Source organism: Bos indicus, chromosome 11 (genome assembly GCF_029378745.1).
Source record: "Bos indicus isolate NIAB-ARS_2022 breed Sahiwal x Tharparkar chromosome 11, NIAB-ARS_B.indTharparkar_mat_pri_1.0, whole genome shotgun sequence".
NCBI classification, from domain to species: domain Eukaryota; kingdom Metazoa; phylum Chordata; class Mammalia; order Artiodactyla; family Bovidae; genus Bos; species Bos indicus.
This window is the reverse complement of record NC_091770.1, coordinates 28,739,165-28,751,591: the sequence shown is the minus strand read 5'-3', so window position 1 is coordinate 28,751,591 and position 12,427 is coordinate 28,739,165. Positions and strand designations below refer to the sequence as shown.

At 34.9% G+C, this 12,427-nt stretch overlaps 2 protein-coding genes across 5 annotated transcripts in view; one reads left to right on the top strand and one right to left on the bottom strand.

Moving 5' to 3' along the window:
- Positions 1–11,131, top strand: part of PIGF (phosphatidylinositol glycan anchor biosynthesis class F) — a 31,800-nt gene extending 20,669 nt beyond the window's left edge. For 3 of the 4 annotated variants that reach the window (XM_019970097.2, XM_070798596.1, XM_019970098.2), the window contains exon 6: positions 10,812–11,131. In XM_019970097.2, the coding sequence (XP_019825656.1) occupies positions 10,812–10,925 (114 nt within the window). In that variant the 3' untranslated portion in view covers positions 10,926–11,131. Of the gene's footprint in view, positions 1–203; positions 282–10,811 lie in introns of all 4 variants that reach the window. The other variant, XM_070798597.1, reaches the window with a different exon arrangement.
- RHOQ (ras homolog family member Q) overlaps positions 8,199–12,427 on the bottom strand; it is a 40,036-nt gene continuing 35,807 nt past the window's right edge. Inside the window, exon 5 of the mRNA XM_019970101.2 lies at positions 8,199–11,481. Within this exon, the coding sequence (XP_019825660.1) occupies positions 11,326–11,481 (156 nt within the window). The 3' untranslated portion in view covers positions 8,199–11,325. The remainder of the gene's footprint in view (positions 11,482–12,427) is intronic.

The window sequence follows — 12,427 nt, the reverse complement described above, 5'->3', positions numbered from 1 at the left end:
TCATTAGATAGTTATTCTAAAATTTAACAAATTCGCTATTGATCATTTAAGTTATTGCTAATAATAATTTTTACTATTATACTGTTATAAACGTTATGATAAAGATCTTTTAATCTGTATCTTAATGGATGTTTCCAATTATCAAGATAATTTCTCCTAAATCAAGCTTAGTATTAAAAAATAAATATACTTTCTTTTTCCAGAATGAGAATTTTTCTCTTGATTACAAAGACAGTATACATTTATTTAGAAAACTTCAGCAGTACTAATAATTATAAAAAGTAAGTAAAAATTATCAAATATCCAGCCACCCAGAGGCAGCTCCCATTTGTGTTTTGGTGACAATCTTTGCAGCTCTCTCTCTGTATACCTATTCATAGTACACATACTATTTTTAATCTGTTTCTTTCCCCTTCAGCAGTATATTGTGGAACTCGTTCCATGTCAGCAACAAGTTGCATGGGTGTAATACTGTATTATTTGTGTAAAATCATATATGAATTTCTTATGAATGGATATTTAGATTATTTACAGTTTTCACTATTATTAATTACCATAATTATCATAAAACATACATCCTGGCAGTTTTGTCCAGTTTTCTCCTTAAATTTTTCTTAGTTTGTCCAGTTTTCTCTTTAAAATAAATTCCTAGGTAGTGAATCTCTGATACGTGTCTCACTTTCCAAAGGCCACTGAGGGAGCTAGATTGTATGCCTTGCACTTAACTGCCTACTTTTTAAGTCCATTCTTTGTGGTTTCTATTAGATGTTGTGTTTCCCTAACAAATGAGTTGTTTTACATTCAGTAAGTCTGGTAGGTTGGCCCTTCCCTGTAATAGTTCTTCACCTACTTATATGTTATAGAAATCCCTGGAGGTTTGGCATGTGTGATGTCACTGATACCATTCCCAAGGTTATAGTATTAATAAAGGTTTCTTTTATATTCTCTTGGCCATCTCAGTGATTGCTGGGAAATAGAGATTCATTTGTACTCAAGTTACCATCTTATGAAACTTAATTTCATTCAATAGTGTCATAATTTCTAGATTGGAGGACAATCAAAATCACTGAAAAGTGTACATAGGAAATTGTGTCTTAATCCCTTATTTCAGATATATGAAATTAAATCTAATACAAAGTATCAGTATATAACGCACCATGGGCCATCAGCTTATGAGTTGGTAAGGTAACGTGTAATTAGCTTGTTAATTTGCATATAGATGGAATATTTTGGAGTGTAAAAGTTTGATATCTTGTTGTTGTTGTTGTTCAGTTGCTAAGTCGTGTCCAAGTCTTTGCCATCCCATAGACTACAGCACACCAGGTTTCCTTGTCCTTCACTGTCTCCTGGAGTTTGCTCAAACTCATGCCCATTGAGTCGGTGATGCCATCCAACCATCTCATCCTGTGTTGCCCCCTTCTCCTCCTGCCCTCAATCTTTCTCAGCATCAGGGTCTTTTCCAACGAGTTGACTCTTTGCATCTTAGACCTGTATAAATCGTCTTAAGACTATGCAGGGACATCCCTGGTGGTCCAGTGGTTAAGACTTCGCCATCTGGTGCCGGGTACATGGGTTTGATCCCTGATTCGGAAACTAAGATCCCACATACTATGTGGTGCAGCCAAAGGTGGGGGGAACGACAGGCAAAAAAGACGATGCAGAAGTAGATGTTGAATTATGGGGAGCAGATGCATCTGTCTAAAATCGGGTTTAGGTTTGTGAAGAAAATATATATTTCAGTTATTTACAATCCAATTATCCATTTTTGATTGTTTAGGCTTCTAGCTAGTGACTCTCATTTTTCTACCTCAATTCTTATTTACAGTAAGAGGTGAACTGGATCCAAATTAATGGTATCAGACTTTTAAAATTAATATAAATTTTCTACTTGAATTATCGACTTTAAAAAAAATTTCTAGCTAGCTAATTTAGTATGTAACAAATGTTGGTCTTCATTAGGAATGTTTCATTTGACTGGACTATTACTGGTTATTTAATAATCTTTACTATTGGGTTGTTTTAAGAGTATTCCAAGTTAATGAGCCACTTATTTACTATCATCTTTCAAAATTATGATAGATATGTATTCACTATCATCTTTTAAAATTATGATAGATATGTTAGAAGTGATATATAATTAATCATCTTTTATTCACATAATAATTACCTGCCCCTCCCCAGTTTAGTGATTATTTACTAATTTAGCAATTATAAACTAGAGAAATGATGTCTTTTTTTTTCACTTTTTATTTTCATCAAAGTTTTCTGTTCTGTTTTTTTTTCTTTGTAAACCTAACTACACAATAAGTACTCAGTGTGGCTCATGATGCTGACAGAATCTGCCAGAGAAACAATAAACCAGATAAAAGATTATGGCATTACTTCAGAATGGAGATTTTTCTAAAGTAGAATTTCAGAAGAAGAAAACCTCTGTCTATACTTTATTATTTAAACTTTAATATTATAGTATTAGGAAGAGATTTTAGTTCTGTATTCCTGTAGCCCAATAAAGATTTGATATGTTTGTGGTAAAGCAAGCTTTTCTGGGTTGTGATCTGATTTTACTCATGTTTAATAAAAAGAAGTAAACTTGGAGAAGCAAGAGTATCTGGTTAAGCAATTACACTTTCTTTAAAAACACATACACACAAACCACCTCACAAAAACTGTCACATATTGTAGTTCCATTTTTCTACTTTGTACTCAATCTGACTGTGTATAAAGTGCCCGAGGCCAAGCATAAGATTATATAATGATGTGAGTTCTGTATTGAGCAAGTTCAAGAATGCTTATAGTTTTTAAGTTGTTTCAGAATTTAGTGACTGGAAAGGCCCATTGAAAATACATAACCTTAATGAAAAGGTTTTTTCACTTAACTAATAGGAATTTTAAATAATTTTAAGTAATGACAATTGACGAAAGATTCCAGGCATCTTTATATAATTGGAGGAAGCCTTCCATTTCTAGGAGGCAGCAAGAGAATTTGGTGAAAGAGAATATGGTTGATGGCTACCCATTCTGTTGTTGGTCATCTTTATTGTTTTCTTTGAAAGTAATTCAAAGTCATCTTGCTTCTCTTCCCTGCCTTAATTATTACATTATAAACATTGAATTGTCCATAACCCAGACTGGCTTCTTCACCCCCAGAGAAAACTTATAGCTGCAGTAACTGACAAGATTTTTGACTATGGAAAATCTATTTACATTATAATTTGATGCTTCCATCTGCCATAAAAATAGCTAATCAGTAAGTATTTGTTGAGTTCTTACTGTGTACAAAGTACATATTAACTATATAAGCTATAACAGAAATATTACCAGGACTGGAATTTAATTGTTTGGTAATGATAATTTAGATCCAGATTGTGAGTTAGATTCTGATTCAGATTTAATATGCTCTAAATATTTTCAGAATATATGGTTATCAGCTTTTCATCTGGAAAATATCTTAATTCTTTACTTATCAAAAATCAGCACTTCACATTATTAAAACAATTAGTACAAAGTTAAGAATTGTTGTTAGTCATTCTAAACAAAGGAAATTTACATGAAGTTTTTAAACCCACATGTTTTATTAATAGGTAGATAACAGGATTTTTAAGAGCTGAGGCATCAAATTACTGGGTTCAAACCCTGGCTCTGACACTTGTTGCTGCTGCTGCTGCTAAGTCGCTTCAGTCATGTCCGACTCTGTGTGACCCCACAGACGGCAGCCCACCAGGCTCCCCCGTCCCTGGGATTCTCCAGGCAAGAACACTGGAGTGGGTTCCCATTTCCTTCTCCAGTGCATGAAAGTGAAAAGTGAAAGTGAAGTTGCTCAGTAAGTGTCTGACTCTTTGTGACCCCATGGACTACAGCCTACCAGGCTCCTCCGTCCATCGGATTTTCCAGGCAAGAGTACTGGAGTGGGTTTCCATTGCCTTCTCCGCTGACACTTGCTAGTGAGGATTAATAATTCTGAATTACTTAGTTTAGAACCCTACAGTTAACTGCTTAACTGATGTTATAGGCATTTGTGACCTATAAAAGGAGTAGGTTAATGACTGTTTTTTCTTAGCATTCCCAAAAAACTGCCAATTCATTATTTGAATTCTCCAGAGAATGTGCTTGTTTTATTCATTCTGCACAACGGTCCTTAAATTGGTAGAGTGGATTGTTAACTCATCTTTTTGTTTCTCTGGTATTTGGGTATTTAGGGTATTTGGATTTCACTTAATTTTCAATCCTATCTGACATTTCAGATGGCAATAGAAGGAAAACACAGTATCTCTTTATGTACCAGGCATGGGGCTTGGCACTGTCACACAAGTAACTTAATCCTGGTAACCATAGTGCAAGGTAGGTTTCATCCTCATTTCTACACATAAGAGAGCCAAGTGTCAGGAGAGGAGTATGCATCTTGTTCAGCATTTCTTGACTGATTAGAGGAAGACTCGGAATCCAGTGCTCCAGGACACCATGAATTCTCTTTATCCCTGTTCTTCTTTAACAATGGCCAGGGCTTAGATTTTTTTGAAAAAGGTCGAGTAATTATTATATTGTATTTCTTTCCCCACATGAGGATCTCATTTAAATGCCACAACCACTCAACTGGTAGTGTATGTTAGACCAAAAAATTTAATATATTTGTAGGAGAGTATTTGAAGCTAATAAATGAGGATTTTGTACCTAGAATACCAACAAATACCTTTAAACTCTGGACTTCCAGTTCTACTATCTCCAAAATGGAATTGAACACATAATCAAATCTCTTCTGAGTGTATTTGTTTCTTATAAAGTTAAAATGTAAAATGGATGGAGATTGTCTTTAAAACAATTTAAAATTGTTAAATATTTGTACTTATTCCCATCAGATACCAGATAAATGAGGCATTGTTGTATTTAAAAATTTTTTTTTTTGTTTTCTCTGGTTTTATCAGGTTTAAAAATTAATATCTGTGAGACATATATTCATTATTAAAAGTCACAGGTGCCACAGGTAATACTTTAATAAATTGATGCTGGAGATCATTAGGAAAATTAAATGAATCACAGCAAATAATGGTAGAGAAAGGGATGAAGCCAAGATTATGGATTTAATTATTGAAAGAGTGCATATTTTTAGGTTAATTGGTGTTTCTGTTACTAAAGGTCTTACACAGTGTTTTAGACAAACCAAAATAAAATACTAATTTATATGAATGTGAGTTACATACTTCAAGCATGGGAAAAATACTAATACTTAACTGATAGAAAGTGGTTTGCGATTTAAAAGGTGGGTTCATTGTAGGGCAGTGATACTGAAAATGATATGCCAGTAGGACTTCCATGTGATAGAGGAGAGTGCTGGCTGAGGTAAAACTCATTTGCATGGTCCTGGCAGGGACCTTACATCGTCACTTTAACAAGAAGTTCCAGCCTGGAGACTGTGGACCTCTCCACAAATAGCTCTTCCTAAATCTGTGTTCTTAGTCACAGGAGAGTGGTAGAGTAATCATGGCTCAGAGCAGAGTACAACCAACTCTGGACCAACCAACTCTGAGTTACAACCAAGCAGAGAAATTACCCCGATGAGTAGACTCATCTGCTCGTGTATTCTTACACAAGACGGCAGCATCTACTTTATGTGCATCTGGGAAACACAGCGTTAAAACCAGGTTCAGAAGAAAATACACACAATCATCTAAAACCAGGTGAAGTTTGGAAGTAAGTCGGTTTTGAAAGATGAATTGTATCAGTCATGCAAATGTAAATCTATGGTAAGCATGATAAACAAAACATAGTAAAAAGTAGTTTGTGTGAAATTTAGAATTGCCTGGGTTTTATCTTCATTTTTATCTGAAAGAGTCAGTAATCCTAATGGTTGTGGGTTGTTCTAAGTGTTTCTAGGTTTTCTGATCTGCAGATAAGTCAGTTTTCCCTTGAGATCTCTCAGATCACATACCTCTCCAAAAATTATATTGCAACACATTTTTTAAAGTTTGTGTTATTGAAATTTATCTAAAAAAGAATCTTAGTTTGCCCCTTAATTGCTTGGTTTATAGTAGGGGCTCTCAATACATAGTTTTGAATGAAAAGAGCCATTCAAATGGAGACTCTTAAAAATGATAGAAATTTCTGCTGTATATATTAGGTGTAGTTTTTTAGAAATACTTTAAAAAATAGCTTTAGAGATGGTGTATTTGAGGAATGATAGTGTTGTAGATTGTAATTACAACTTACTTCATATGTGCCTGTTTAAAAATATGAACTGAAAGATTATCCATTGTAACCCATTGATTGGTCACTTGTCCTATGTGCCAGACCTGTGTTTTAGGTATGATTGTGGGTACCACATAGGACTTTACCTCATTTGGTCATTACAGTAACCCTGTGAGGTGAGTTTTCCAGTGATCCTCATTTTGCAGATAAGAAACCAAGGCACAGAAAGGTTAGGCGACTTGCCTAGGGTCATCTTTTTGTTAACTTTTTTTTTTTTTGAAGTATAGTTGATTTACAATGTTGTGTTACTTCCAGGTATACAGCAAAGTGATTCAGAATATATATATGTATATATATACACACATAGAGAATACTATTCTCTACTACTTAGAAAATGCTTTCAAACTTTGTATATTAGTACATTTTCCTTTTCTAAAATGTAAAGCAGAGTTTTATAGCAGTGCCTGATCAGAAGAATGTAGTGTGGTCTTCAGGTAGAAACAAGCTTATATAATTTTGAAGTGTCTTTCAAGCAGCAATAATAATGATTTTTGTAACAGAAAAACACATATCTGTATTATTTCAAAAGTTTTTTAAAGCTTATTAGGGTGAAATTGTTTTATTTCTAAGAGAAAAATAACCTATTGCCAGTACCATGTACTAAGATCCTATGTATCAGGCCTTTGTTAATGCTGATTATTTTAAGCGAACACTGACTTTTTTCAAGTGCTGAGACAAATAAGGAATTATTTGATTTAGAGCAAGGATAATAGTAGCACTGTAAAGCAGGGCACTTTCTTCACATGATGTAGCTACTCATTTTTGTGAAGTTTTTCTTTTTGACAGTAACTATAGTAATTTTACCCAATTGCACTATATTATCTTTTGTTATGCAACAGAAAATTTTCTTTTATTTAGTGATTTTTTAAAAAAATTTTACATTTATAAAAAATTGGATAAAAAGATGGTCCTTTGGTGATAAACACGTGACTTTTACATGAATGTCTTTGAGTTTTCTATTTTCCTTAAACAAAACAAGATAATTATGTAGCTCCATCTCAGATGACCATCATTTGGAGACATGTTTATAGCAACGAAGTTGAATTGTCTGTTCAATAGATACCGTGTGTGTGTTTCTAATCCTATTTGTAGTATGAGGAACGATAAATAGAAACATCTCTGTATGTGAGATGATAATTTAAATGGAAAACTTCAAAATCTATGAAAATACGTGACAAATCTAGGATTGTTTGACAATTCAGTATGATCTGTTGCCACAGGATAGTTTTTAAATTGTTTTAAAGCAGTTACAAGAAGGTTAGTAGCAAGCTGTTTGAGGAAGGGTGGTTTGTTGGCAGCCTCCCGCCCCTCCCCGACCCCAACTCCCTCCAGTAGCCTCTGTGCCATTCCCTATCTTGGCTTATAAAAATCAGGAAAGTCTGCCCTTATATAAAGAAAATCTCTTGTTAAAAATGACTGTGTTACAGATAAGGATTACTTACTTTAAGGAAAATCAAGCAGGAGAGTGTGACCTGTCACTAGCAAACAGTGTCCACAGTTAGTCCAGCATTCTGATTTGTTGATGGCATGGATTCCTTGAGATGTTGAATAGCAAGTGTTTCAAACTTTAACCCCTCTTTAGGCAAAACTTTTAAACTTTCTAATATCTACGTCATTGCTGGCATTCCACTGGAGGTGAGGTATGGCAGCTATTTGAATAATGTGTGTGTAAATGTATCTTTGTGTTTGGAAACAAAGAGCCACACTGAAATGACAAAGTGATTAAAATAGAATTTAGTAACCCAAATTGGAATCTGGCTGGATTCATGAGGGATTGTGATTCTCCCTACACTTTGACAATGTGCTCTTTACCAAAGTGCAGGCACTCACAATTGGCTGATGATGCATAAACTCACAGCAATGAGAAACAGAGGAAAATCGAGTGTTAGTCCAAATGTTTACATAGAGTGTTAAATAAAAACTACTAAGGTAAGAAGTTCAATACTTTACATAGGTAGTAAACTATGCATATTATTTTATTTGTAACCCCATGTGTTGAGATGGGACACTATTAAAGTAACAATCACTTAAAAAGCAACAACCAACAAACGAGTATTCAATTTGGTACGTAAACTGAATAATTAAAATCAAATGGAAGCAATGCCTAAAGTAACTACGATAATTCACAATAAAAACCATTAGTTCAGGCTCTACGTATTGGAAAGATGATAATTCAACATAGGCTAACCTAAAATGTACCTTTAGAGATCGAATAAGGATATAAGCAAAATATTAAATAAGATGTCAGGAAGTCCCTAAAACTATGTTTAAGGACTTAAAACTGATTACTTACATGCAAAAAAACTAAGTTTGAATTCATTCATACATGATCTTATTTGAAGCACTGTATTTTCATTCACTAGCAAAATTCATGTCAGTAAGATATTTTTGAAGTATTTTATTTTCCAGATATTTCACTATGTTGTTCCAGTGATTAGCCTGAATTTCTGTGGAAACCTAAGTTTTAAATGAAGACATGCTTCTGAAAATAAGGCAACTTTTCTATAATCTGTTTATAAACAGAAAAAAAGAAATCTTTGGTTTTAGTTAAAGTGGCTGAAAGGGTTTTGCAAAAAAAAAAAAAAAAGAGAGATACTAAAGAACCAAAGCAATGGAAAGGCTCTTCATAAGCAATAAGCAATGGGAAACTCCAAACCCCACCAAGGTCAGTAGAGTACCTAAGGCACCTCAGGTTCAGATGATACAATCATCTTTGCTTAGAGTTCTAGTAATCTATATACAGGATTTTTACCATCTTAAGAACATGAAGCCGAAAAGGTAATGTCCAACAGTGATTACTGTAAGAAAGAAGAAAACCATAGCAGTTGCTAGGAAGAGAGATTAGAATCCATATTTAAAAGATGAGAAAAATGAGGCCCAATCAAGAAACAGATGACACTAGGGTTTGTGTTTCTAAAGTCCTAGTCCATTTCTCTTAGGGCAGGGCAAATTCTAGATTTTAACTTTATTGGCTAGGAAACCAAGTGTGAAGAGTTTCAGATATGTGAACTGAGGAAGAAAAAAATTCCCATCAAATCCCCAAAGGCAAGCTGGAAATAAATATATAATACTTTACTGTCTTAATTCCTTTATATCATGTGTTGGACAACTTGGCTAATATACTAATTGAGTTATACAGTTCTTTCAGTTCTATCTAAAAATAGCAGACCAATATTAAATGAGAAAGTTACATCAGATTCCATTTGAGCATACATAAGGCCATGATACTTAACACGAACCACCACTTCTTGGGAGAAAGAAGATATCCACTGTCCAGTTCAGGAGAGAAAGCTCCTGACCAGTTATCCAGTAGATTCTCCACTCTTCAATGGGGATGATGCTTATATTTTTAAAAAAACCTCTACAAAGCTCACATACAAGACAATACATCCTAGATTTGTGACTGCTATGAGCATTTAAGGCTGTCATTTTCAAGTATAAAAGTTTAGTGTTCCATTACCCAATCTGTGCAACAGACATAGCTGTAAGCTCAAATCATGGAAATTAACAGAAGCTCACCAAAGACAGACAGAAATCATAATTTAGGCAACAGCAAGTTTAAATGTAGGAAAGGATGGGGAAAAAAATTATGTATTAGATTATGCTTCTCTGAACTGCATCAGTTGTTCACACTGAATCTTTGTCTAACACACTGTCTGTTGCATGGCATTTGGACTAAGGTAGATCAAGAGCAGACCAAACAAGGAAGCTTAATTAGGTAACAGAACTATCATTAAGATGGTTCACCTCTAACACAGTTATACGGCCTGTTTCCCTAGAGAAAAATTAGAAATGGCTCCAGTATACCAAATGAGCTTCACAGATAAACATGAAAAAAAATTTTTTTAAAGCAGGACCTTTCACCTTGGGACCACCATGCACTGCTCACGGATGATCAATAAATCAATGTTATTTACTTCTGGCTAGAGGTAATATTGTGAAATATAACATGACTGGAGAAAAATGGGTATTTGGAAGCCAGCACATCATTTAACTTATACTCTAGATGTGTACATTAAGTTGTAGTTCTGTAACTTCTACTGTGGTTTCAATATCTATGTCTGAAAGGTGACATCAGTTTTATTATGAAAGCAGCTGCTTTGTTATAAATTCGATGTAACATGCTTGAATTCTAGGTCATTTGTCTTTACATGATTTAAAGTTTCTTGTGGTTTGGTCAGCATACATACTTTTTGTCTCATTTGATATACAAGCCAATGTGGAAATTAAAAAAAAAACTACCAACTAGTTCAGAGAGCTAAGTTGAGACCAGGATTATGACAAAGTCTGACCCAAAGTTTTTAATCTGTAATCTCAGCATGTATCTCATGCAGTCTGGGGAGCATCAAACTAAATCTACAATCGCCAGAAGCCTTGTTACAGTTGAACGCACATTAACTAAAGTGTGTACATTTTTAGTGTTCATGATAAATGCAGTTATGACCTTATTACACTTTTGGCATTCTTTAAGAAAGCACGTTAAGCTTTAATATAGAAATATTTAGGTTACACTTGTGCTCAAGTAATAGTAAAACATTTGTTCTTTTTGATCTCATACATTCTCTCCTCAGGAATGGCCCATCTCCTGCACGCTTGGAGCAACCTTTGGCTACGTGGCTGGCCTTGTTATTTCACCACTCTGGATATACTGGAATAGAAAGAAACTCACATACAAGAACAATTAATTGGAGCAAAGGGAGAAGAGATTTCTTTGTGCAGATTCCATAAAGACTGTGCAGAAATGTATATGGTCTAGGCCAGGCAGTTCCACTTAACAGCACTGTTTTTTTATGTAGTTACATGATGTGATTGTAGCTTTTTAAACTATGAAACCCCTGAGAGATTGTACCTTCTAGTTGAAATAAAGTATTTATAATAGATTGTGGCTTCAGATGCTGTTTGCTGCTTCTTGGACCTTTAAGAAACATTCTTAATGAACTTTTATAGAATTCTGAGGACAGGGTTGGTTTTTTTTTTCCTTTCAAGTTTTAAACTGCTTCATTATAAGAGGTCTGGGTACAGCTGTAGCATTTCATATGCTTTCTGAGAGAAATGTACAGTTTCCTTGGCCACTGAAGATGTTTCTCACGTAATCAAACAACAGTTTATACATCTTGATCCTATTCTTTTTTTTACTGTGTGTTTCTTTGGAGTTAAAATGGCTATGATAGCCTCATCAAAAACAGTCTTCAATCCCTTCTGTGTTAAAGCTGAACATTCCACATAGCAGCACGCACCTATCTGGGAGGGAGAAAAAGAAAAAATCACAAATATATAAAATCTTTTTTACACAACTGGTACCACACAAACATACCATTATAAGGAAAATCATAAAATGCAAAAAGAATGAAATCATATTTATGATTCCCTAGAGATAGCTAACTGTTAAAATATTAGTGTATATCCTTTCAGACTTTCTCTGAAAAATTATTTCAATCATCAAATGTTGACTGGATACCTATTAAATGCCTGGCACTGTTTCTAGGTGCTGGGAATCATGTCTATGAACTGAGCAAAAGAGCAAAACCCCTGCCGTGTGATGCTCACATTTGCCTAAGTTCTACTGGGGGAGGAACACATGAAGGAATATAGAAATGGTGGCACATGCTGTGGGTTAAACATGGAGGGAGAGGGTGCAGATGACAGTGGTGATGGTCAGTGAAAGCTGCTCAGCAAGGTAAAGTCTGAGCAGTGAGGGATACCTACTGGCAGGGTTTCCAGCCATAAAGAGCCACAGACGTAAAGATCCCTGATGCAGGAACGTGCTTGGAACATTCGAGGCAGGACGGAAGCCAGAGTGGCAGGGGAGAGGGTGAACAGGGGTAGTGGCAAGAGATGAGGTCAGTGAGGTAGCCTCAAGATAGTGACTTCGAGTAAGGACTTTGGTTTCTACTCTGAGAGGGGCCCCATCCATCCGTCCGTCTGTCCATTCATTGAAAACTTAGAGAGCACTGATTTGCCAAATCAGAGGAAGGAATTTGTTCCTTCCTACAACAATGAACAAAATTAAGTCCCTATGCAACTCTCAATGAAATGTATTTTAGAGGAAGAACACCATGGATTAATAAATATAGAGGTAGAAGTGGTTTGGAGAAAAATGGGGAAGGAGATAGGGAGTGGGGACAGGTCAGGCAAGATCTCATTGAGAGTGATATTGGAGCAGAGATCTAAAAGGAAGTGCTTTCCT